This window comes from Talpa occidentalis, unplaced genomic scaffold, assembly GCF_014898055.3.
Source record: "Talpa occidentalis isolate TD23 unplaced genomic scaffold, MPIMG_talOcc4v2.1 talOcc4.12, whole genome shotgun sequence".
Lineage (NCBI taxonomy): Eukaryota > Metazoa > Chordata > Mammalia > Eulipotyphla > Talpidae > Talpa > Talpa occidentalis.
Genome location: NW_023601212.1, coordinates 83,128,226 through 83,153,368, shown reverse-complemented (window position 1 = coordinate 83,153,368; position 25,143 = coordinate 83,128,226). Strand labels below are relative to the sequence as shown.

Here is a 25,143-nt window from a genome sequence, read left to right as displayed (position 1 = left end):
GTCTCCTGTACACAGAGGGCCCTCCCTCCCTCCAGGGTTCCCCTGGCTGCTCCTGGCTCCACTCTGCAGGCTCCAGGAGCAAAGTCCACACCACCTGCTGGGACTCCATCTCTGGGTCAGCAGGCCCCTGCCTGCCCCTCCCTCTCCAGTCTACCTCCCTCTCACCCTCGGGTCCTACCGTTGTTCCATGTGGCCCCAGCTTCTGGCTGGCCTCCCCCCTGCTCTCAGGCATTCAGTGCTCAGATGCAGCTGGAGGGCTTTCTCTCAAAGCTCAGACTTGACCAAGCCTCTCTCCACAGCCCTCTGTTCCACCTGTTTGATTGGCCTTGGTATCATCCTGTCCCCAACCCTTGAAGGAACCAGCTGTCCTAGGACCTTCAGGCTTTTGCCCTTGCTCCAAACATCCTTTTCATCCAAATTGTCAAATGTGTTGGCAGAGTTTAGCTTCTTCCCTTGTCATACTTCAGGGTCTGAAGGCTGTGGGGATGTTTCCTTTTCACTGCCAGGACAGATAATTTGCTTCTTTTCTCTTTATTTCTTGATCAGTCTGTCTAGAAGTTAGCACTTCCATCGATTTCTTCTCTTTGTTAAGAGTATTTTGTTAAGAGTATTTCTTCTCATATGATAAGAGTATTTTGATTTCTTCCTTCTGTTTGCTCCGGGTATAATTTGCAACCAATTCCTGTTTCTTAAGGTACAAGTTTAGGTCATTGATTTGGGACCTTCTTTTCTTCTGGAGACATTTAAAGCTGTAAGCCTCTGCTAAACACACTGCTTGAGTTGCATCACACCTTTTGAGATGTTGTCTTATTTCCATTTTACTCAATAAAAAAAAATTTAAGTTTTATTGTGATTCTTTTATCCAGTGATTCTTTAGGAGAATGTTATTTGTTGTTCAGATATTGGTGGGGGTTGCCTAGTCATCTTATTGTTACTGATTTCCAGGTTAATTCCATCTTGGCCAGAGAACATACTCTGTGTACTTGTAATCTTTTCAAAGTTTTAAAATTTAAGGGTCTATAGTCTTTCCTAGTAAATGTTCTCTGTGCCCTTCAAGAATATGCATTCTGATATTGTTTGATACCGTAGTCTCTAAATCAGTCAGTTCTATCAGTCAAGTCAATGTGGTAGGCAGTGTTAAGGTCTGGTGGTATATACTCTGCTAGTTTTTAGTCTAGATCTATGAGAGATGGGTGTTAAAATTTGCAAAATTCTCTTTCCCCCCTTTTAATTTTTCTGTCAATGTTTGCTTCATGTATTTGATGCTCTATTATTGGGCACATACTTAATGATTGTTACATTTTCCTCATGAATTGAACCTTTTATTTTGAAGTGTTCATTTCTATTTATAATGCATTTCTTTTTGAAATCTATTTTATCTGGAATTAAATAATCACTCCAGCTTTCTTATGTGTACTGTTTGTAAGACATTGACATGTATTTTCCCTATCCATTTACTCTCATTTTACTTTTGTCTTCATATTTAAAGTGAGTCTGTTGTAGTCAGCTTATAATTGGGTACTTACTTTTTTATCCCTCTTGAAATCTGTCTTTTCATTGGAGAGTTTAGTCTTTTAATAGTTAATGTAATTGTTGATATGTTTGGGTTTGAAGTTCCCTTTTTTTAAAAAAAAATAATAACAGCTTTGTTGAGATATAATTCACATAGTATAAAGTTCACTTTTTTAAAGTGTATATAATTTAATGGATTTTGCTGTATTCACAGAGTTGTGCAACCATCACCGCTATTTAATGTCAGAACATTCTTAACATCTGTAAAATTAACCACATACCCATTCCCCTCAACCCCTAGATAACCTCTGTTTTCTGTCTGTGGATTTTCCTATTTTGGACTTTTCATATAAACGAAATCATGCAGTGTGTGATCTTTTGTGTTTGCTTCTTTGATTTAACATAATTGTTTGAAGGTTCATCTGTGTTGCAGTACATATCAGTGCTTTTTTTTTTTTTTGGATAGACTTTATTTCTTAGAGGTTCGTGGCAAAATTGACAGGAAACCACAGAGATTTCTCATATAACAGCTCCCCCCTGCCCTCCCCCCCCCGCCCCCGCCCTGCCTTATAGCCTCTCTCCCACAGAGTGGAACATGTATTGCCACTGATGTACCTACATTGATGCATAAGAACCACTCAGATTCCATAGTTTACATTTGGGTTCCTTTTTTTTTTTTTTAAGATTTATTTATTTATGCATACAAGAACTGGGGTACAGGCCAAAAGTGTGTGGGGGGGGGCGAGAGGATTTGTCAGAGACAGAGTGGGGAACAGAACAGGCAGATTGACTGAAATACACTGCTGAGGGGAGCAGTGGGCAAGACAGGAGAGGTCTGCTCTGCCATGTGGGTTGCTCCCTGGCCGGGCATTGAACTCGTGCTGCAGTGGCTGCGGATAGCTTCATAGGTTATGCCTTAACCCCTTGTGCCACCAGGGAGGCCCTGGGTTCCTTCTTGGTGGTGTGCATTCTCTGGGTTTGGACAAATGTTCAGTGGTGTGTATTTACCATTGCGACATCATACAGAGAGGTTTCACTGCTAAAATTCCTGTGTGTCATCTGTTCATCTCCCAAAGAAAACATTTGATACTTTCATTGTCTCCATAGTTTTGCCTTGTCAGAATGGGATCATGTATTCAGAACTGGAATCAGAGAGTTTGTAGCCTTTTCAGATTGACCTCTTTCACTTAACAATACGCACTTAAGGTTCTTTCATGTCTTTTCATGGCTTGGTAGCTAGTACATTTCTTTTCAGTGCTGAATAATATTCCATTATCTGGATGGACCAGTTTATTTATCCATCCACCTATTCAAGGACATCTGAAACATATGGATGACATCCAAGTTTTGACAATTTTCACTAAAGCGTTTATAAACATTTATGTGCAAGATTTTGTGTGGACATAAGTTTTCAACTCCTCTGGGTAAATACTAAGGAGTATGATTGCTGGATCATATGATAAGAGTATTTTGATTTCTTTCATCGGAGAATTGTACTTTTTCTTATATAGTTTTGTACATATTTTGTTATATTTATGTATTTAAGCATTTAATTTTGGGGGTTGCTGATATGCATGCTATTGTGTTTTAAATTTTTTAATACTACTTGTTTATTGCTGGTATATAGAAAAGTAATGGACTTTTATATATTAACCTTGTATCTGGAGACTGTTATAACTGTGACTTGTTCTAGGAGTTTTTGTCAATTTATTTGGATTTTCTACATAGATAATCATACATTTATGAAGGAAGAGATTTACTTCTCCCTTCCCAATCAGTGTATCTTTTACTGCTTTTTTTGGTCTTAATGTATTCCCGAGGGCTTCCAGTATGGTGTTGAAAAACTACGGTGAGAGGGGACAGTTATGGCCTTGTCCCTGATCTGTGGGAAGACTTCTAGTTTCTCATCCCTAAGTATGGTGTTATCTGTAGGGTTTTTGTAGATATTCTTTATCATCATATTGAGAAGGTTCCCCTCTATTCCTAGTTTACTGAAAGTTTTTATCAGAATGGATGTTGGATTTTGTCAGATGCTTTTTCTGCATCTGTTGATAAGATCATATGATTTTTCTTCTTTAGCCTTTTGTTGTGATGTAGCACATTAATTTTTTGAATGTTGAACCAGCCTTGCATACTTGGGATAAATCCTCTTTGGTCATGGTGTATAATTCTTTTCATACATTTTGATCTGCTGTTCATGAGAGATACTGATCTATAGTTTTCTTGTAATGTCTTTGTCTTGTTTTAGTGTTAGGAGAATGTTGGTCTCATAGAATGAGTTAGGAAGTATCTCTCTGCTTCTGCCTTCTGAAGGAGATTGCAGAGAATTGGTACTATTTCTTTCTTTAGTATTTGGTTAGCCCATCTGGGCCTGGTGCTTTCTGTAATAGAAGGTTAATTATTAATTAAATATCTTTAATAAATAAAGGTTCCTTGTATTTCCATGTGGATTTTAGGATCAGTTTGTCAATTTCTGCAAAACAAAACAAAAACAGATTCTGATAGGAATTGTGTTGAATCAATAGATCATATTGGGGAATTTTTGGTACTTTTTGATTGTTTTTTAATTTTTTTTATTTTTTATTGGAGTAACATTGGTTTAAAACAATATATATGATTTAGGAGTATAGGTTCACACCTCTTCAGATGTGTGAATTCCACGCCACACCCACCTCCAAAGCACCCATAATATCCTCCACTGTAGTTTATAGAGCCCCATCCCCCCTTTATTTTCCACCCCTGTTCCATTTCCCTCTGGCAGCTCAGTTCTGCAGTCATATTTCTAGTCATATTTCATGGTTTAATTTTGATTTGGTTTAGTTTGCTTCTTTGTGTGTCTACATATGAGTGATATCATTGGTATTTGTCTTTTTCTTTTGAACTTATTTCACTTAGCATAACACCCTCTAGTTCTATCCATGTCCCAAATGAGGCAAGATTTCATCTTTTTATTGCTGAGTAGTATTCCATTGTGTTGTATATAGTTTTGCGATCTCAACAATGTCAGCTTTTCAGTCTGTGAAGATAGGATGTCTTCCCATTTATTTGGGTCTTTAGTTTTTTCCAACAATGTATTATAGTTCTCACTGCATGTCTTGCACTTCTTTTGTTAAATTTATTCTTAAGTATTCTTCTTTGATGCTGTCATATGTGGAATTCTTTTAATTTTTGGAGTGTTCACTGCTAGTATAGAAATGCAGTTAATTTTGTATATTAAATTGTGTATCCTACAGCTTTGCTCTACTCATTTACATTCTAATAGTATTTTAGTAGATTCCTTAGGATTTTTTTTTTATATATAAATCATGTTAGCCACAAATAGAGATGTTTAATTCTGTCTTTCCAATGCATATGCTGTTGACTCCTTTTCTTGCCTAATTTCCCTGGCTAGAATTTGTAGTACAATTGTTGAATAGAAGCGGTAAGAGCAGATCTTAGGGGGAAAGCACTTAGTCCTTCACCATTAAGGGTGATATTAGTTGTAGATTTTTCATAGCTGTCCTTTGTCAGGTTGTGGAAGTTTCCTTCTGTTTCTAGTTTGTTGAGTGATTTTATCATGAAAGCGTATTAGGTTTTGTCAGTTACTTTTTCTATGTCTGTGGAGGTGTTGATGTTGTCTTTATCCTTTATTGCTGTGGTGTTACACTGATTTTATTATTATTTTTTGGTATGTTGAACCAACCTTGCATTCCTGAGTTAAATACCACTTGGTTACTTGGTCATAGTATATGATATTTTTATTATATCTTGTTGGATTATGTTCACATTCATTTATAATTATTATGTCTTCTGGATGGATTGACCATCTTATCATTTTTAAGTGTTCTTCTTTGTCTCTAGTAGCAATTTTTGATTTAAAATCTATTTTGTCTAGCAATAGTATAGCCATTTCAGTTCTCTTTTGGTTACTATTTGTATAGTACATCTTTTTTATCCTTGACTTTCAATCTTTTTATTTTGTTCCTCTTCTAGTGCCTTATTATTATTAGGAGGAGGCAGGAGCACAGGATGTGGGGTGGGAGTCAAGGAAAAGGGCTCTTTCCCCTGCTCCAGCATTGTCTATTCTTCTCTTTGAGGTCTTGACAAATTCTTCTCTTTGAGGTCTTCGTGCTTGTTCACACTGCAGGATCCTCACAGGGACTGCTTCCTCTCTCCCAGATACCATTAATGCTACCTCTTGGTCTCATAAGTATTTAACCTCTGATCTGATGTTACTCAAGTGTCCTCTTTTCCCAAGCTACTGTCCCCATCTGCCCACTCTCCAGTACCCCCTCCGCAAGCAATACACCTACAGTGTTTTATCTACCTCTGAGGTTTCTGGTAGTTTTCTAGAAAGGGACTGTTGTCAGGTGGTTCTCATTCCATCACACCCAAAAACAGAACAATCAGCTTATGTTTTATGGCCCACACCCTAATCATCCATGAAAGCCCCCAGCTGTCTCCCTGTGCAGCATGAAGTCTCTTAACAAAAGATTAATTAGTGAGATCATTAAGCTTTGTCTGTGGCTCCTTCCCACAGAGTGTTCCCCTTCTCTAACCCCAGCCCCTGCTTCTGAAGCTGCATCTATTGGGGTAATAGGGCCAGGCCTCCCACAGGAGGCCTGCAGCTGCCCAGGGGTCAGAAGACCTGGGTTTCAGTCCTGGCTTCTTGGCTCATGTGCTGTAGGAACCAGTGCAAGTCCCTCTTTAGGGTGGTTAACCCAGGGGCTGTCACAGAACTCATCCTGGGTGGAATATAAATTGAAGCTGTCATCCCAGGAAGAGTCATCACCCCATGTAGATGTGAGGTGGGGCAGGACCAGAGAGACAGACATGGACAGGAACCCTATAATGTGACAGGTGATGGGTGTACCCTAAAGTGTCCCAGGGTACTGAGGGGTCTTCAGAGGAAGGAGGCTGCAGTTTCCAGGCAGAATTCAGGGGAGACATGGTGTTCTAGACAGAGGGCCCAGAAAAACCAAAAGCTTGGAGGTTTGAGAAGATGGAGGTCAGCCAGAGGGCATGCTCTGAAGAGCCCAGGAACCAGCCCTGAACCCCAGGGCTGGCCTGAGGGTTTGGCTCAGATTGCCCTATAGTGAGAAGGAGGCTGGACCTTGGCTGTGGGAAGCAGCAGGCCTCTAAGGGTAAAAGGTGGGACTGGACCCCTTGGGCTGTGTGAGTTCTGGTGAGGCCCATCCTCTAAAGAGGGACCTTCCAGGCCTGAGAAGCAGCAGCAGTAGGAGGAGAGGCCTGTCTGGCTTGGGGCTTTCAGGCGGGCTTTCCAGCGGACTTTCCCACCTGCTTCCCTTGGGGCTGCCATCCCTGCAGGTGTGGGGCCCTCTAGGCTGCCTGCCCTGGCTTCTAGGGTTGGACGGGGCAAACAGGAGGCACTGAGGAAGCCCCAACAGGTCCAGGCAGGAACCTTAACTTCCCCAGACGACACTTGGTGTGAAGGGGTCGGGGGCTGTGTGGACAGCCAAGGTGGGTTGGCGACAGGAGAGGGGCCTGACAGGACCTGCCACTCACAGGCGTGTGTCCTGGTGAGTGCCCCTCCCCTGGGCCTCAGGTTCCTCCCTGGGTTCAGGGAGAAGGCTCCCATAGGCAGTGAGGTCCTCCGGGGAGGAATGGGCCTGTGGTATTTTGCTGGTGGCCACAGCTCCAGGTGGTGGGAAGTGGGGGGCCCCAGGAGCAGCTGTCTACAGCCCCCTCCTTTGCCCATATCCAGGCACAGAGTTTGAATTCACTGACTCCGACAGCGAGTTCAAAGTTCGGAAGCGGTCGCCCGCTGGCCTGCTCCGGCCTAAGAAGGGGCTGGGGGAGCCAGGTCCCTCTCTGGCTGTGCCTGCGCCCGGCGCTCGGGGCCCGGGCCCCAGCAGCCCTGAGAAGGTAAAACTGGCAGCAGAGAAGGGGCGTAAGGCCCGCAAACTGCGGGGCCCCAAGGAGCCGGGCTTTGAGGCTGGACCTGAGGCCAGCGACGACGACCTGTGGACCCGGAGGCGCAGCGAGCGCATCTTCCTGCACGACGCCACGGCCGCTGCCCCCGCGCCCAGCAGCACCACGCCGGTGGCTGCCAAGCCCAGCCGCTGTGGCAAGGGCGGCCCACTGAGCCCACGCAAGGACGCCGGCCGCACCAGAGACAGGAAGGACCCTAGGAAGGTAGGGGCTCTGCGCAGGGGTGGAGGCAGCCAGGAAGGGGGTCCAGGTGCCACCCTCCCACCCCGGCTGTGAGGTGACTTCCATGTCCCAGCAGGGCCAGGCCTCCCCTTCCCTCTCTGGGGCCCCGGACCACCAGGAGAACAGTCACTCTAAAGTGCAGCTCTGTCTATGAGCACCTCAGAGGGGCTTCAGCCAGCAGCCTGCATGCGGTCATCCTGCACTGATGAGTGTAAACGGGTTCTCGAGGTCTCTGTGGGAACCATGTGCACAGGTGTTGGTGGCTTGTGTGGGTGACAGCCACAGGCGCCGGTGGTTATTGTGGTTTGTGGCCTCCACTCACACCTGAAGGAAAACCTCATTTCTTCAGAGGTTAGTTAGTGAAAATAGACTTGGGCTTTCTCCTTTCCCTTCCAAATTCACAGATTCCCCAGATTCTCTGTGTGGCCATTCCAGGTGGAGAACTTATACTTTGTAAAAATTCTATGATGATTACATCTGTGATGTTTTTGAACTGGCTGCTAGGAAGATCGTGGCCAATTGTTCCCCCAACAGCCAGTTCTTGACAGTAGTCCCTGACTCAGGTCTCTCCATCCTGAGTCCCTAGTGGAGGACAAACCCTCAAACAACAGTGACATTCTAGAGAAAGTCACACGAAGGGATGACTCATGTTGACTTCCTGGTGACGGGATTGTGCGGAAGAGGCTGCGTCTTTGTGCCAGCCACATGCACTGTGCCTTGTGCTCACCTCTTATTTCCTCGTGGCTGAAGCCATCTCTAGTTTTTCCAGGCCTTGGAGAGAAGGTGCTGGAATAATAAGCAATAATAATAATGGTGATACTGCTGCGATCCTACCAGGTAACCCATGGTGGGGCCCAGGCCTGCTCTAACCACATTACACAGATGTGTGGTTTACTGATACAGATTTCTTTGCTCACAACATTTCAGACACTACTACCCAGAATGTGCAGATCCCACAGGTTAAGGGTTCAGCCCTACAAGGCTTTCCCCCACCCCCTCCAGATGCCAGTCACAAGCACCAGGAGCCCCAAAGATTTCTGTCCACTGGCTGTAAATCAGGGGCTCCCACCACCCTCTTCTCAGGTTCAGTAATTTACCAAATGACTCAGAACTCAGAAAAGTGCTTGTCATAAAGGATACAACTCAGGGGCAACCAGATGGAAGAGAGGTGTTGTGGGGTGCGGGTGTGTATGGAGAGCTTCCATACCCGCCCCCACACCTGAGTGTTCACTAGACACTCCTTGAACACTATTGCTTAGGGGTCTTTTTAGAGTCTTCATATAGGGATAATCTGTCATTATTAACTCAGCCTCCAGCCCCTCTGGGAAGATTGGCCCTTGGGTATGAAAGTTCCACTCATGGCTTGGTCTTTTCAGTGACATCTCCCATGCTGTGGCTATCTAGGGGCTCACCAAGAGCCACCTCATTAAAAACAAAGGATATTCCTATCACCTAGAAAATTCCAAGGCATTTTGGAGCTCCCTGTCAGGAACTCACCTTATTCTTTATCTCTTATTATGTTTCACTTGGGTGTTCATCAACCATTTGAGGTAGGCTGCTCATATTAACTGCATTAACTGCTCTTTGTAGGTGGCCCTGTAATCTGCCCAAAGTCACAGCAGCTAGTGATCAACAAGGCTGAGTCTTGAATACTAGGAGTCTAGCCCTGGGGACTGGACCTTAACCACTGAGCCATACCACCTTTTCCAAAATGGCACTTTCTGGTAGCCCCTGGGTTCCTACTCCGTGGTTCCTGAATAGCCAGTGCTATGGGGAGGGAGGACTAGGGCCTCACCCCACCCCAGGAGTGGTGACACAGTAAGAGACTGGAAAGAAACAGGTTAATTGTTAACAAGTCCCAAGTCCTGTCACCCCAGGACCAACCACTGTCCACAGTTCTTGAGCAACCTGCTTTTAGACTCCACATTATTCTTCATGTATTCCTGCATGCCATGAGCTTTTATTTGTACGTGTTTTAAAATCAGTATTTCTCATGGCCCACCCTGGCTGTCCGTGGTTCTCATTATCCCCGTCACTGACCATGGTGACCGTTGGTGATTTGGTTGAAGATGCTATTTTATTCTGGTAATGACCACAGCCGTGAACATCTCTGTTCTGTGTACTGAGCTCACACATTCGGAGTTCTCTTCTTATGTATGTATTTATTTAAAGAATCTCTCAGAAGTGGGCTTCGTGGTCAATAGGATAGGAACAACTATCTGGTTTAATCTGCTTATAACAGCAGTTTAGAAGATAAAGAAAAGAACGACATTAAAATCCACTCAGGGGTAACCCTTCTTGCTGTCCTTTCTTTTCCATCCCCTGTGCACACAGCTGCAGGCGTGCTCCCGGAGATGAGCTGTTTGATAATAGAAGTCAGGGAGAAAGGGAACTGTGTTAAAAGTTCCTTCCACCCCTCAGATGCCTCCTGATTTCAGAAATGTGAACAGGATTAAAACACAATCAGAAACAGGGCCTCTCCGGTGGCGCAGCGGTTGAGCGCTGGGTTGCGAAGCTGCCCGCAGCCTCTGCAGCGCCGGCTCGATCCCCGGCTGCTCCCCGGCCACCAGAGGAGGGTCCCGCATGGCGCGCAGACCTCTCCTGCCGCCCGCTGCTCCCCTCAGCAGTGTACTTCGGTCCTTCTGCCTGCTCTGCTCCCCGCTCTGGCTCTGGTGAATTCTCTCACCCTCCCGCGCTTCTCTTACTGTGCCCAGTGCTTGTATAAATAAATAAATAAATCTTTAAAAAAAAAAAAAAACACACCCACAATCAGAAACAAAATAGAAAGTGTACATGTATTTTTTACTTTTCCTGAAATGGGGATTAAACCATACATTTTTTTGCCCCTGTAACGTTCCTGTTTGGCACTGTTGATGCCATTTGTTTGAGTGCCATTCAGCTGGCATGGAAACTGTGCTTTCTGCAGTTGTCTTGGTAACATTGGGCCAATATTATCCTTTTCTGTTTTACTTAATTTTCCACCTCCCTGGTCCCTGGACTTGGTCACTTTTTTTTTTTTTAAGATTTATTTATTTATACAAGAACTTGGGTACAGGTCAGAGGCGCGGGAGGGTGAGAGGATTCACCAGAGACAGCGGGGAACAGAACAGGCAGATGGACCAAAGACACTGCTGAAGGGAGCAGCTGGCTAGACAGGAGAGGTCTGCCGCGCCATGTGTGTTTCTCCCCGGACGGCCAGGAATCGAACCCGCGCTGCAGAGGCTGCAGACAGCTTCACAGTGCAGTGCTCAACCCGTTGCACCACCGGGGAGGCCCTGGTGACATTGTTTTAGGCATATCTTTTTGAAAAAGTCTACAGTTAATAACTTCCTAGACATCCCTCGCCCCCAGATCTAGTCACCTCTGGGTCTGACGGCTTCCTGCGCCAAGTCATCAGTCCCGTCTTCCCAGGCCCTTGCCTCCCCCAGGACAGGGCCCTCAGGTGCCAAACGCTCGCGACTCTGCCTGTGGATGCAGTGTTGCTGTAACAGGTTCTGGGCCTCTAGGTTGTTTCCACTTATTTGCTCGATGAATGAAGCCGAGCACAGTGCCTGTGTGCTCAGTTTCCACTCTACCACTGGGGGACTGTCGGGTGGCTTGGACATGGCACTCACTCACTGCCAAGGCGACTAGAAAGTAACGCGGGCATTCCAGAAGCCACTGGGGCAGCAGCTAAATGGCTTTAAAGGCTCCTTCCAGGAATGTGCCCGGCAGAATTAATCGGTACTGCCGGTTTTTTGTGACATTGTTAAGAAGAGTGAAAAAATGGGGGGCAGCCTGCACATGCATCATGGGGTGGGCTGGGGTGGTTAGGCGGATTGTGGTTCTCCCACACACAGCACATTGGGCAGCTGATGAAAATAAAAAGTGAGGTTGCTGCTGTGTATTTCAGAAGTGCTGGGGGGAAAGTCGCAAAGTGGAACTTTCGGTAAATTCCCAACTGTGTTTAAAAAAAGTAGTGTGTGCCTGCACAGACGGTGTGTTTACATGGCTGCATGTACTTATGGAAAGTTCTGGCAGGTTACACCACACCGTTACTAAGGCTCTAGTTACCTCTGCAGTTGATAGGAGAGGCGCTTGCACATGTAGACACTACAGTCTTATCTTTGCTTTTATAAGTAATATATAGTCATAAACAGTTAAGTAATACATAGTAGTTGTAAAACATTTGATCCAGGAGTGGTGCTCAGAGATTGAGGATAAGAACCAGGGGTGGGGATGGAATGGGTGGTGGGGGCATGGCCAGCCTTGACCAGGGTGTCTTGGCCAGCTCCTGCCTGGTAGCAGGCGGGGGTGTTGTATCCCACTGAGGACAGTGAGTAGAAGGAGGCTGGTCTGCCCTCTGGTCACTCTGTCTGTGGCTTCCTCCCCCAGAAGAAGAAGGGGAAGGAGGTGGGATCCGGAGCTGCGCTGCCGCCCCGCGTTCCTGCCCTGCCCCCTGAGGCCCGGGCCCCACACACCAGCTCCCCAGCCACCACTGCCAAGAGGAGCAAGGCCAAGGCCAAAGGGAAGGAGGTGAAGAAGGAGGTAAGGCTCGCTGTGCCCAGAGAATTGGGTCCCACAGGGTCCCCCAAAGTTGGGTGAATTTCTTCGCTCCGTTGACAGATGGGGCTGCACCCTGGCTGGGTTGTTTTCCCTCCAAGCCATCATGGCATTTCATCCCCCGCTGGCCTCTGGGGTGAGTCCAGCTGGGACCCCCACCACGCGCATGGCAGATTCCACTGCTGCCTGACTGTGACCCCAGGTTTCCAGGGAGGATCCCCAGATGGGCAGGACTCATGCCATGAGCTGAGCTGTTGGTCTGCCATGATCTGTCCCCAGAACCGGGGGAAGGGGGGCGCTGTGAGCAAGCTGATGGAGAGCATGGCTGCTGAGGAGGACTTTGAACCCAACCAGGATTCGAGCTTCTCCGAGGACGAGCACCTGCCCCGTGGTGGGGCTGTGGAGCGGCCACTAACTCCAGGTGAGCGTCCACAGTGCTGTTGGCGCGGCCTGGAATGTGGACACGCAGGCCGTTCCCCTGGGGAGCCTCCATTTGAGCCATGGCCTGAGATGGGCAGGGCCTGAGCTGGCACAGGGCAGGGCGGTGAGGGGGAGGCGACCGTACTGCATGTTTGGAGGCCCTGAGGCTGGCTGGGAGGGTGGCGCCCAAGTGAACTGAGAGGGCCACGTTGGCTGTGGCTTAGTGAGTGCGGGGTGCGAGGGCAGCCTTGGGGTCAGGGCGGAGGCAGAGGCGGATCCGCCAGAGTCTCGTGGGCGTTGGCAGGCGTTTGGTCCTTGCCCTGAGGACGATGGAAGGGGTCAGAGGTTGTAGTGGACAGCTAGTTAGGTTAGATGGGAAGACTCTCTGCGTGTAGAGCCTGGACTGCAGGAGTCCCAGCGAGGGTTCCGCGGCTTCGCAAGGACGCAGGTGCGCAGCGTTGGGGCTGCCAGGGACAGTGTGAGTCTGCGCATGCGGAGGGAGAGAAGCTGGGCCAGTGGGTCATGTGAACAGATGAGCGGGGACGGGTGTGGACAGGTGTTGGCCGGTGGAGGGTACAGAGGGCGGCAGCACATCCTGGCCTTCTGTGACTGGGTGCTGGAGGACATCCCAGGGAAGTGATGGCTCGTTGGCACTTGAATCTGGGGTCTGGAGCTTGGAGAAGACTGAGGATAGGAATCGGGGGTGGGTGGAGTGGAGGGGGAGCAGGGCCAGCCTTGAGGACTTTCTCACTGATGAGCTGCTGCTGTGTCGTCGGCGCTGGGCGTCAGTGGTTGTGGGCGGTAGGCACTGGGGTCTAGGTGGTCTTCGGCTGGCCTTGCTCCTGTGCTCCCAGGATGGCGGGGTGTCCACTGACGCAGGGGCCATTCGACCCCTGGACCAGCCTCCATTCAGAGTCACACTTAGTCTCCTTTGGCCTGTCCCATTGTCAGAGCAGCTCCCACGCCCAAGGTCGAGAGGCGGGGTGTCCACTCTACCCTTGGGGGCTCTGGTGGGATGTGGGTGCAGGCAGATAAAGAACTGCACTGGCTGTTCTGTCCACCCAGCGAGCTGTCTGGGTCTCCCTAATGTGCGTTGTGCCGGAGAGGGAAAGGCAGGCCAGGATCGGGAGAGTCTGATGAGAGGTCTTCCCAGGAAGGGGCGGCTTAAGCCAAGGGGAGTGGCCGGGGTGTTGCTAGGGGGTGGTCTTGGTCTGACCAAGAGAGGTGCGGGGACAGAGAGTGCTGGCAGCACAGGTAGAAGTTTGGATCCGGGGAGGCTGGTTTTCGCCTGAACAGATGGCATTCCAGGGGGAGGACAAGCTGGCCAAAAGTCCTGGAGGCTGGAGGAGGGTGAGGAGACAGCAGTGGAGGTTGATAACCTGGCGCCTCCTGTCTGGGCTCAGAGGGTAGTGGTCCTGGCGTGAGGGAGGGGCTTCATGTGCAGGCTGTCATCCCCAGTTCACTTCACGGGGTCTCCCTAGAGGACTGGGGGGGCTGCACATGGCCCGTGTGTGCGCATAATGCCCGGAGGCTCACCAGACACCCCAGTCTTCTGTTCTCAGTGGGGCAACTCAGGGCAAGCGGCAGGCCTGGGGACCATGGCGGTGGGGGGGGGGGGCGGGTCCTGGCCGTCCCGGCTGCAGCCCCACCCACTGCCCACTCCTGCAGCCCCACGCTCCTGCATCATCGACAAGGACGAGCTGAAGGACGGCCTGCGTGTGCTCATCCCCATGGATGACAAGCTGCTGTACGCTGGGCACGTGCAGACGGTGCACTCGCCGGACATGTGAGTGGGGCTGGGGGCGGCCTGGCAGGCACGGCGCCAGCTCAGACTCCAGCAATGCTTGCCCCATCCTGCACCCGGGGACACCATGCAGGGCCTCTATGGGCAGGTGACTGCACGTTTCTGAACTGGGGCTCCCCGCCATAAAGCGGGGCGGACTCAGAGGACACCCTGAGGACAGTCCTCTCTGAGGGTGGGCGGCCAGGGGGGCCCTTGCTGGCCAAGGAGGCAGGGGCTCAGCAGGAAGGGACAGGAGAGCGCGTGCTGGCCCCCTTGGGTCTGCAACACCTGGTTGTACAGATGAGGAAACAGATCCAGAAGTGGGGAGCTGTTACCCTGAGTTTATGCAGCGAGTTTATATGGCTTGTACATCATATAGCGAGAGTCTAGGAGGTAGCACTGGTGCTGCTGGGCCCTGAATCCCAGACAGGAGCCCTGTGGGGAGGGCCCAGCCTCTGCCCCCTCACCGCACACCTGCCCCGCCTTGCAGATATCGTGTGGTGGTGGAAGGTGAACGTGGGAATCGGCCCCACATCTACTGTCTGGAGCAGCTGCTGCAGGAGGCGGTGAGTGGGGGGGCGGACCCCTGGGAAGAGGGGGTTCGGAGACTGTAGCTGCAGCTGTGTTCTGGTTGCTCACTTTTTGCCTTTCCAGATCATCGACGTGAGGCCGGCCTCCACTCGCTTCCTGCCGCAGGGGACCAGGATCGCCGCCTACTGGAGCCAGCAGTACCGCTGCCTCTACCCCGGCACCGTGGTCCGAGGTCAGCAACTTTGCCCCCTCCTCCTGGGCTTCCTGTTTCCTAACAGATCAGTGTGGTTCCCTTCAGTCCCCCGGACCCCACGTTCACTGGCTTAAGCGTAAAGAATTTTATCAGCTTGTATTGCTCTACACTTATAGGACTGTCGGGCGGGTGGACCCAGGCTCTGTGTGCCCTCCTCATTGCTGGCCTCACACCCAGCTCTGGAGGGCTGTGACCCCCCTACCCCCCATCCTAGCGTTTCACCAGAGAGCTTCTTAGGATGTTGTCCTGCTGACCAGGTCACCGGGTTGTCTCTGATCCCAGTGCCTTGGGCATGATGAACTGGATCTGGGTCATGTGTTGTTTCCTGATTTTACATATGGCTTGAGAGGGCTGGTGATGTGGCTTCCCTGAGAGAGTGGGGATGTTGGTAGAACGAGAGATTGGAAAGTGGGGAGACAAAAGTGACAGGTACTTGAGAAAACACAGCGTGGACGGCAGAACAACAAAAGTGGGAGATATTCAAACAGTCACCCCTTAGCTTTTGCAAAACCAGCAAATTATAATTGTTTTAAAAAATACTCTTTTTGTTTCATGGAGACTGTCTTTTTTAACATTTCTCCAGGGACTTATTGTTTTCATTTTAGATTTCGTTAACTCCCTTTCCTTGTGAGTTTCCTCTTCTCTCTCTGTGTTCTCACTTCAAGCTCCCCTTACCTCTCTGTTCTCTCTCTGACTTTTGTTAGACATTGGCTTTTTGTCTCTGGCCATCCTTAGTAAGCGGAGCCACAGCTCTGTGTGTGGGCGGCGCCTCAAGGCAGTGGTGGGTGTGAATGTTGGGTTGGGAGCCTCGAGATACCAGTTCTTCTCCCGTCAGCCAGTCCGACTTCCCACAGACTCTGTCTTCAGGGATCTGGGCCAAGCGTCTGGCACTTGGGGTTGGGGTTGGCAGTTACCATTCAGTGTAGAGTCCTCCCATCACCCTGGCTCATGTGGCACCCACTCACCCTCCTCCACCGTGCCCAGTGTCCTTCAGGGTCTCTCATAAACCTCGCAGCTCCTCAGCCTATCCGGGCCTGGAGTCCCCGGTACCTCTTCCTACAAAGGTGCTTAGCGCCTGTGGGACCCACGGCTTTGCAGGGTTTCCTTATAAAAACTGGCTTCCTTCTAGTGGGCGTCACCTCCTCCCAGGCGTCTGACTGGGCCGAGAGAGCCAAGACCAAAGCCGTTTACCTGTTGTCCATGGAGGTGTGGCCTGGGGCGTGCTCCTGCGCCATCTCCTTACCTGTTCACTCCCTCTGCCCTTCATCTTCCTCCCCATGCTGCTGCTCGTTCTGGGGAGGACCTCGGGAGTGGGTGGCGCAGACTCGTGTCCCAGGACGCACACTTGGCAGGAAGGGGAGAGCCAGTCCCTCTGCCCGGCCGAGCGCCTTGGAGCCGACACTGCATGCTGCCTGGTCACTCCATCCTCCTGCCCACGAGAGAGCCGGTGCCATGGCCTCACTGCCTCCCTTCACAGGGCTGCTGGGCCTGGAGGACGACGGGGACCTGATCACCGTGGAGTTTGACGATGGGGACACGGGGAGGATTCCTCTCTCTCACATCCGCCTCCTGCCTCCCGACTACAAGATCCAGTGTGAGTGTGGCCCTGCTGCCCAGTCACCGCCCCCAGACCCTTGCTGGGCTCCCTGCAGCGTGGACCCCCCCCTCCCCGTAGAGAAGCTCCCAGTTCCCTGAACCTGGTGCTGCACTGTCGCTGTCTGCCATTTGGACCCATAGGGCATGGACATGGTGGGAATGAGTTGGGGCTCCCAGAGTGGGTGGGGAGAGGGGATCAGAGGGTTTCCCGGACTCTGTGTCTGGGGCCTGTTAGGGTAGGCCCAGGCCAGGCCGCCCTGTCGTGGGTGGGGGCGGTAAGTGTACTGATAGTTCCACGCTCTGAGTGGCCGTGGTACTTTGAATCACTCCCTCACTTTGGTGTGTCTGTGAACCTCCCCTTGACTTGCCTACAGGAGATGGTTCAAAGAGGAAATGACCTATCCAGGGCCCATGACTAGTTTAAGGCAGATCCAGGACTCCTGGGACTTTTTGGTGTATTAGTGTCCGGCCTCAGGGGTGTTGAGTGACCTCTATTAGATCAAAAATAAGTCAGCCTCTGTCATCAGCCCCACAGCTCATCCATTTGAGGAGCCCCACTGAGCTACTTCAGGGGACGCCTTCCTCCAGGCCTCCTGGCCACCTGGTGTCATGGGGCCCCTCCCCATGACATGATTGCCTGGCAGCTTGGGGAGTGGAGACCCCTGCCTGAGCCACCATCCGTTCTGCCCTGCAGGTGCTGAGCCATCCCCGGCGCTCCTGGTGCCGAGTGCCAAGCGCCGCAGCCGGAAGACCAGCAAGGACACTGGGGAAGGCAAAGACGGAGGCACCCCGGGGTCAGAGGAGCCCAGCGCCAAGGCGCGAGGACGTGGCCGGAAACCCAGTGCCAAGGCCAAGGGTGGTATGTCAGCCCCGCCCGGACCAGGCGAGACCACCCCCACCTGTGGGAACTCTGGACCCCAGGGCTATTTTGACCATTTGACAGATTAGGAAACTGAGGCTCAGGGAGGCACATTGGTCTGTCCGTGGCATAGCTGAGATTCAGCCGGGGTGTGTTCCCCCAGGCTGCAGAGAAAAGTGCTTTGGGCTAAGAGCTAGGGCTAGTCAGGGCCACCTCCTGACACCAAGATGGTGATGTGAGGGCCTCTGATCTGGAGGCCCAGAGGGGCTGCCCGTTCAGGAGCTGGTGACTTAGGATTGAACCCTGGGCTTTGTGACTCGGGAGCCCCTGCCTCATGTAGATTTTCCTGGTCTCTTTTAGATAGAGCTGCTGTCCTGGAGGAAGGGGGCTCAACAGATGAGGTTCCTAGCGCCCCATTACCTCTGGAGCCAATCAGCACCCCAAGTTCCAAGAAGACTCCCCCAGAATCCGTGGACAAGCGGGCCAAAGCTCCCAAAGCACGCCCAGCACCCCCACAGCCCAGCGCAGTGCCATGCACCTTCACCAGCTGCCCAGGTCCTGAGTCCTTTGGGGAGCTGCCGGCCCCCTCTGCGGCCCTGGCCCCAGCCCCACTCGTCACCATGCCCATCACCATACCGGCCACCCGGCCCAAGCCCAAGAAGGCCCGGGCTGCTGAGGAGTCGGCCGCCAAGGGTGCCCGGAGGCCAGGGGAGGAGGCCGAGCTGCTTGTCAAGCTGGACCACGAGGGTGTCACGTCGCCGAAGAGCAAGAAGGCCAAAGAGGCCCTGCTTCTGCGGGAGGACCCCGGGGCGGGGGGCTGGCAGGAGCCCAAGGGCCTCCTGGGCCTGGGCAGCTACCCGGCGGCAGTGGGCAGCAGTGAGCCCAAGGCGGCCCGGCCCAAGGCCGGGGATGGCGACCCAGCCCAGGAGCCCGGCCTGGGACTCACGTTCGAGGACTCGGGGAACCCCAAGAGCCCGGACAAGGGCCAGGCCGAGCAGGACGGGGCCGAGGAGTCCGAGAGCAGCGGCAGCAGCAGCAGCAGCAGCGACAGCGGCAGCAGCAGCAGCAGCTCAGAGACAGAGGGGGAGGAGGAGGCCCGGGGCGGCGGCGGCCGCAACTGCAGCGCGTCCAGCTCCAGGGCTTCCTCCTCCTCCTCGTCCTCGTCCTCGTCCTCGTCCTCGTCCTCCTCGTCCTCGTCCTCCTCGTCCTCGTCCTCCTCGTCCTCCTCGTCCTCCTCCTCGTCTTCCTCCTCTTCGTCCTCCTCGTCCTCCTCCTCCTCCTCCTCCTCCTCGTCCTCCTCCTCCTCCTCCTCCACCACAGACGACTCTTCCTGCAGCTCAGACGACGAGGCCGCCCCCACCCCCGCGGCCGGCCCCTCGGCCCCGCCAGCCCTCCCCAGCAAGGCCCCCAAGCCGGCCCCCAAGGCTCGCTCCTCCGCGCACTCCCCTGGCAAGAAGGCCCCGGCGCCCCAGGCGCCCCCGCCGCAGCCCCCACAGCCTCTGCAGCCCAAGGCCCAGGTGGGCGCCGGGGCCAAGACCCGGCCCAAGAAGAGGGAGGGTGTCCACCTCCCCACCACCAAGGAGCTGGCCAAGAGGCAGCGCCTGCCGTCCGTGGAGAACCGGCCCAAGATCGCCGCCTTCCTGCCTGCCCGGCAGCTCTGGAAGTGGTTCGGCAAACCCACGCAGGTAGCCCGGGCCCCGGTCTGCAGGCTGTGTCTTCCTCCGGCAGGGTGGCTGCTGCCCGCCTTCCCTCCTCCTCGTGCAGAGGCCTTTCGGCTCTCCCGGCAGCCCGTGGTAGAGGGGCGGGGAGCGGTGCAGGTGTCTCCCGTTCACAGCAGGGAACGCTGAGTCTCGGCTCCGAAGACCCCGTGTCTGTCAGACTCAGGGCCCGTGTCCTAAAGGGCCTGCCCTGTAGCCCTGCGACACGGTCCAGCCCTCTGTGGGAGCCGCTGCAGACACGTGTGAGCACCACACAGAGCCTCCAGCGTGGGCTCCGTAGCCGCGGAGCTCGTGACCAAGCAGCCGGTGTTGGTCACACAGCTTCACACTCCCTCCCTCCCTGGCTTCTGCGGTAGAGCAGCTCAAGGCTCCCACCTACTGGGTTCGCAGGCCCTTGTCGGGGACAGACTGGACCCCGCGCCCTCTCCTGAGCCAATCAATGTGGCCAAAAGGCAGAATGTGCTCCTTGGCCAGTTCTGGGTCACATGGTTGTCCAAAGGGCACCCCGCTGGCCCACCATGGGGCGTTCTACCCCCTGCACATGTGGACACAGCACACAGGTGCATGTGTACGTGACACACACGTGTACATAGGCACATGCCACCTGCACACACATACCCTCCCAAGAAGCTGCTCTGTGGACAAGGGGAACAGCCCCTGTGGAGACCAGTTCACCCCACAGGCCTCCGGGTGGGGCGAGTAGGGCTCCTGTTCACGTGTGTGATGGCGGGCAGAGTCCTCCACTTCCTTGAAGCCCAGGTCCCACTAGGGCCGGTTTAGGGACTTGGAGGTGGACTGTAGTGCCCCTCTGAAGAGCTTGGGAGGTTTCTGAAATATTTGCATCAAGTTGGTGTCCAACTTGTGTCCAACAAGTCAGTCAAGAAGGCCAGAGAATGTTCGGAATCCAGACTATCTTGGTTTTTTCTGTCTCTTTAGTGGCTTTCTAGGGCTTTCCCTGTCCAGCCAGGGGCAGAGTCCCAAGTGGGAGAGGACAATTCTGTATGCTCCAGGATGCACCCCCAGGGCCCTTTAGAATTGTCTGACCCTGCAGGGTACTTTGAATCCTTTTTTGGTTGTGGGCTCTAGGCTGAGCACACAGACCTTTGTAGACCCTTCCCTGCAGGCTACAAACAGTACCCAGACATTCCAGCCCCCAGAGTTCTGATCCCAGCAGGTGCTTTATTGACTGTGGGTGTCAAGGGGTGAGCACTTCTGAGCCAGGGACAGCCATCACATCCTCACTGTCCTGCATCTACTCACGACCCATTCGTTACTCTAGCTTCTGCCATTTGCAGGTTCTGGTGTCGGTGTCAGTATGAGGGAGGGTTCTTACAGCTGCGAAGGACAGAAGCCTGATGGAAATCCACTTAAGCACAGGGCCAAACTTGCTGACTTATTTAATAGAAAATCTAGAGGTACAGGCTTTAGGTAAAGCTGGATCCAGGGGCTTGAAGGAAGGCTGCGTTCAGATCCACTCTCAGGTCTGTGATCTGTGCTCCAGACTCTCCTTCCTTTGGGCTGGTGTTTTTCTCCAGCAGTCCCTCACCCTCTTTGTGACATGAAACCCAGTAGCTTTCAGCTTCCATTCTACCAGCTTAGAAGTGATAGTAGAAAGGAAGTACCTTTCTCTCAGGGTTCAAGCTAGAGCTGGTGGAGTGTGTTTGACTTGGGTCCTGTGCTCACTGTGACTGGGTGTTTGGATTGGCCAGAGGGGTCCTGTCCTGTCCCAGGGATGGTATCAGCCTCACAGAAAGCCCAGTGAACCAATGGGGTCTGTGAGAAGGGGAGTAGCTGCTAGATGCCCAAGAAAGTAACAGCTGCCAGAGTCAGTTTAGAAATCCTAGCTGTGGACTTCGCCTTGAGCCTCATTCCACCATGCCTCGATCTGTAAAGAATTTTAGCAGTTTACAGGATATATAAGAAATGAGTGACGTGGACATAAAAAAATGCATCACCATGAGGAAGCCAATGAGTTAAAAGTAGAAAAGGGACTGCTGCAGGAAATTACAAACCTAGCACCAGCCCAGGTGAAGGTACTGAGGAGGCTGCAGGGAATGTTTGTTGAGTGAATAAACACCCCTAGGCCTGCCTGTGACCTAGCAGCTGTGGGCACATGTGCTGGATCCTGCAGGCTCCTGAATCTGACCTTAGTGGCTTCTCTCTGCAGGGGAGAGTGAGTCATGCCTGGGGGTTGACACCCCCACATCCCCATCCCTCATCCCTGCTTAGGCCACTTGGCGGGGGACGCGGGGTATCTGATTCTGCTGAGCCCACGGCTGCCTGTGGCCTTATTGATTGAGGCCGTGTTGACTGGAGAGTTCTTGTGGCCCCAGGGGTGTGCTGAGGGCCCTTTGGCTTTGCCTCCCGCTCCTCCTGCTGGACCTCACTGGTCCTGTGTGGACGGCAGGGCGTCAGAGTGGGGCTGGCTTGGCCCGGAAGGCCAATGTTGGGACCCAACGAGAGGACTGGACCCAGGGCCATCCTTGGGAGCCCCATTGCACCGCTGGTGTGCGTTGCCTGCACATTAGTGCCCGTGGGCCCTTTAGGGCGTCCTAAGCTGAACTTAGCCAGGAGGGCATTAGAGGTCTCTTAGCTGCAGAACCTGTAGCTTAACTAAAGCCCTTCTGGGAGACTCAGTGTGCCAAAGGGATGCAAGAAGGGCTCCCTGGTTGAGCAAGCAAGGGTGTTCCCTCTCCTGTCCTGCCCCTTGCAGGCTCCCCAGAGTTCAGGGAAGGGGTTCCAGGTGGCAGCACCTGCCTGGACAAGGGCCTGGTGGTGTATGCCGCTCTTGACCCACCCGTGTCCCACAGCGCCGTGGCATGAAGGGCAAGGCCCGTAAGCTCTTCTACAAGGCCATCGTGCGCGGCAAGGAGATGATCCGCATCGGGGACTGCGCCGTCTTCCTGTCGGCCGGCCGGCCCAACCTGCCCTACATTGGCCGCATCCAGAGCATGTGGGAGTCGTGGGGCAGCAACATGGTGGTCCGCGTCAAATGGTTCTACCACCCTGAGGAGACCAGCCCGGGCAAGCGCCTGCACGAGGGCCAGGTGAGCTGTGAGCAGGCCGCTGCAGGGAGGTGGGGTAGGGGGAGCCAGAACACATCCCTGGGGTCCCAGGCAGTGGGAGGTGGGGGCCAGGGTGATGGGGCCTGGGCCTGAGGCCTGGGAAGGCAGGGCCCAGGGTCACTCCTGCCCCTCACTGTTGCACACACAGCTCTGGGACCAGAAGTCCGGCCGCAGCCTCCCTGCAGCCCTGCGGGTCTCCAGCCAGAGAAAGGACTTCATGGAGGTAGGAGGTGTTGGCGGGCAGTGGGTTCCTCCTTCCCCACGAGCCCTGGGAGGGGCCGGCTCCGGTTCCAGCTCCCATCTGTGACTCAGCTGCTGGTTCCTGGTTCCTGTCTCTCCTGGCCTCAGCATCTGTTTCTTTGTTGCTTTCAGTCTCTTACTCTCCAGGTCTCTGTCTCTGTTCATCCTTGTCCTCAGTTCCTCTGGGGGTTTCTGTCCCTGTCTTGGGGGGGCTTTCTGTCTCGGGGTGTGTGCCCTCAAGGATTCCTCTGGGCCTTGTGTTTTGGGAGGGGGCTCTCCCTGGCCCTCCCTTGCTCTGACACCGCCCACCCACCATGCCCACAGCGTGCCCTGTACCAGTCCTCGCACGTGGACGAGAATGACGTGCAGACAGTGTCGCACAAGTGCCTGGTGGTGGGCCTGGAGCAGTACGAGCAGATGCTCAAGACCAAGAAGTACCAGGACAGCGAGGGCCTGTACTACCTCGCGGGCACCTATGAGCCCACCACAGGCATGATCTTCTCCACCGATGGTGTGCCTGTGCTCTGCTGAGCGCCCCGTGCCCTGCCGGCGCCCCACCAGCTGCCTTGCGCCCTGAGGGCCAACAGAGGCCCCTCACCATCACTGCCACGGCTGGGGGCCACGTGCGTTGGTTGTGTGCATGCAAGTGTGCTCGTGGATGCCCTGGCGCATGAGTGAGTGTGTACATGTGTGTGCCCGTATGCATGCACGTGTGTACACACATGTGCACATGTCTCCAGTCCCCCTCTAAACCCCTCAGTGCCCCCCGAGACAGGGGCTCCTCTCAGCTATCAGGGTATGGCTCTGCCCGGCCCCCTCAGAGGCCTCCCTCCAGCACCTTGTAAGCACTTGGTCAGGTCAGCCCCCACCCCTGGACCAGCACCCCCAGGCTGATGCCGACGGGGGGTTTGGTGGGAAGGGTTTCTGAGGAACCAAACAGAGGCTCACCCTGGGATTCCCACCACTATGGGTCCTCCCAGGGGGCCCAGTGCCTGGCCCCCCTCAGCACAGAGCCCACCTCAAGCCTCCTGTAATGAGGGTGGTTCAATGCCCACCCGCTGCACCAACCAGGTTTGCCCTGGGCACCTGCCAGGGGTCTGGCCTCCGCCCTCTCAGGATGGCCTGGACTTGGGGACAGACCAGGTGAGGGTGGAACCCCGAGAGCTGGGCAGGTGGAGGGGCTCTGTGCCCTGAGGCCCCAGCAAGGGCTTGCCCTGCCTGGCCCAAACCCTCACACTACAGATTCCCCTATGGTGCTGAATCCTCACCGGCCACACGCAGACGCCCGCCCGCCCGCCTGGGCGAGGCCATTGGCCGCCAGGAGGGGCAGTTCTTAACCTGTACAGTTTTATTGTACCAAGAGACTCTTCCCCTGTATCATACGCCTTTAAATGGAGTCAACTTTTTAATTATATATATAAAGATAAATATATATAAATATATATAAATATAAACTTTTTAAAACTGTGAAAAATAGCTATGAAACTATAAAAAAAAGCGAACACATTCTGACGTGCAGAATATTATTTTTTATTTCCTGTTAGATTGTGAGTGTCTAGCACCCAGCTTCACAGCCCTCCCTGTCCCAAGCACACCCCGCCCCTGGCCCAGGTGTACTGTACTCGCCCCCAGCGCGAGGAGAGGGAGGAGAGCAGAGGCTGAGGGCGCAGGCCGGTCTGCGGCCCAGCCGGCCCACGAAAGCACTTACCAGCCCCCGCCGTTCTGGGGATGGAGCCCTCGTCCAGACAATCTTAAGGGAAGGAAAAGCCAGACTTTGGTTTTGTTTTTTGGGGGAGTTATTGTTTTCCTTTTTTTTTTTTTAAGTTTCTTTTGGAATTTTGTTTGTTGGCAAATTCTGTGTGATTTTTCATAAAAAAAAGAAAAGAAAAGAAAAAGTTATAATTGGAAAAGCACTGTTGTCTGGAGTGGTTTTTTCGCGGGCTGGGTGGTCTTGGTCCTGGTCACAGCCCCTCCCGGCGGGCTGGCATTTCAGGGTCTGGGAGGTAAAGGCAGACGGAGCTGGGTGCAGCCCAGAGGGTGGCCACGGGCCACATGTGGAAATTTCAGTTTGTGCTGATTTAAGTGACAGGAGGTGAAGCTGCATCCGCCCCCTCTCCGCAGCTGCTGCCTTGGGCAGCCAAGACAGAATGGCCCACCCATGCAGTTTCCTTTTCCTTCTTTTAGAATGTGGAACTCCGTTCTCCCAGCCATGTCTGTGCCTGGGGCCCACTGTGCTGCTGGTCCGAGTGGCAGCCAGCCTGGTGGATGGTGGGGCAGCACCCCTGTGGATGTCCAGGGAGGCTGGGCACAGTCTTGGTGCTGCACCCCCTCCTTCTCTGAGGTTGGCTCCTAATCTGACCCCACAGGTCCTCTCCCAGCAACCAGTGCAAAGGTCAGTGTGGATGAGATGTGGCATTCTGAGCTGTGCCGCGCCGGGCATGGTGATTAAAAGCACTAACACCCTGAAGGCC

At 53.1% G+C, this 25,143-nt stretch overlaps 1 protein-coding gene across 1 annotated transcript in view; it reads left to right on the top strand.

Moving 5' to 3' along the window:
* TNRC18 (trinucleotide repeat containing 18) overlaps positions 1-24,678 on the top strand; it is a 79,742-nt gene extending 55,064 nt beyond the window's left edge. Inside the window, 12 exon segments of the mRNA XM_037507074.2 lie at positions 7,217-7,647; positions 12,040-12,192; positions 12,487-12,628; positions 14,296-14,413; positions 14,901-14,976; positions 15,065-15,173; positions 16,672-16,788; positions 17,485-17,649; positions 18,010-19,334; positions 22,178-22,414; positions 22,581-22,655; positions 22,997-24,678. Of these exon segments, the coding sequence (XP_037362971.1) occupies positions 7,217-7,647; positions 12,040-12,192; positions 12,487-12,628; positions 14,296-14,413; positions 14,901-14,976; positions 15,065-15,173; positions 16,672-16,788; positions 17,485-17,649; positions 18,010-19,334; positions 22,178-22,414; positions 22,581-22,655; positions 22,997-23,203 (3,155 nt within the window). The 3' untranslated portion in view covers positions 23,204-24,678.
* The last annotated feature ends 465 nt before the right edge of the window (positions 24,679-25,143 follow it).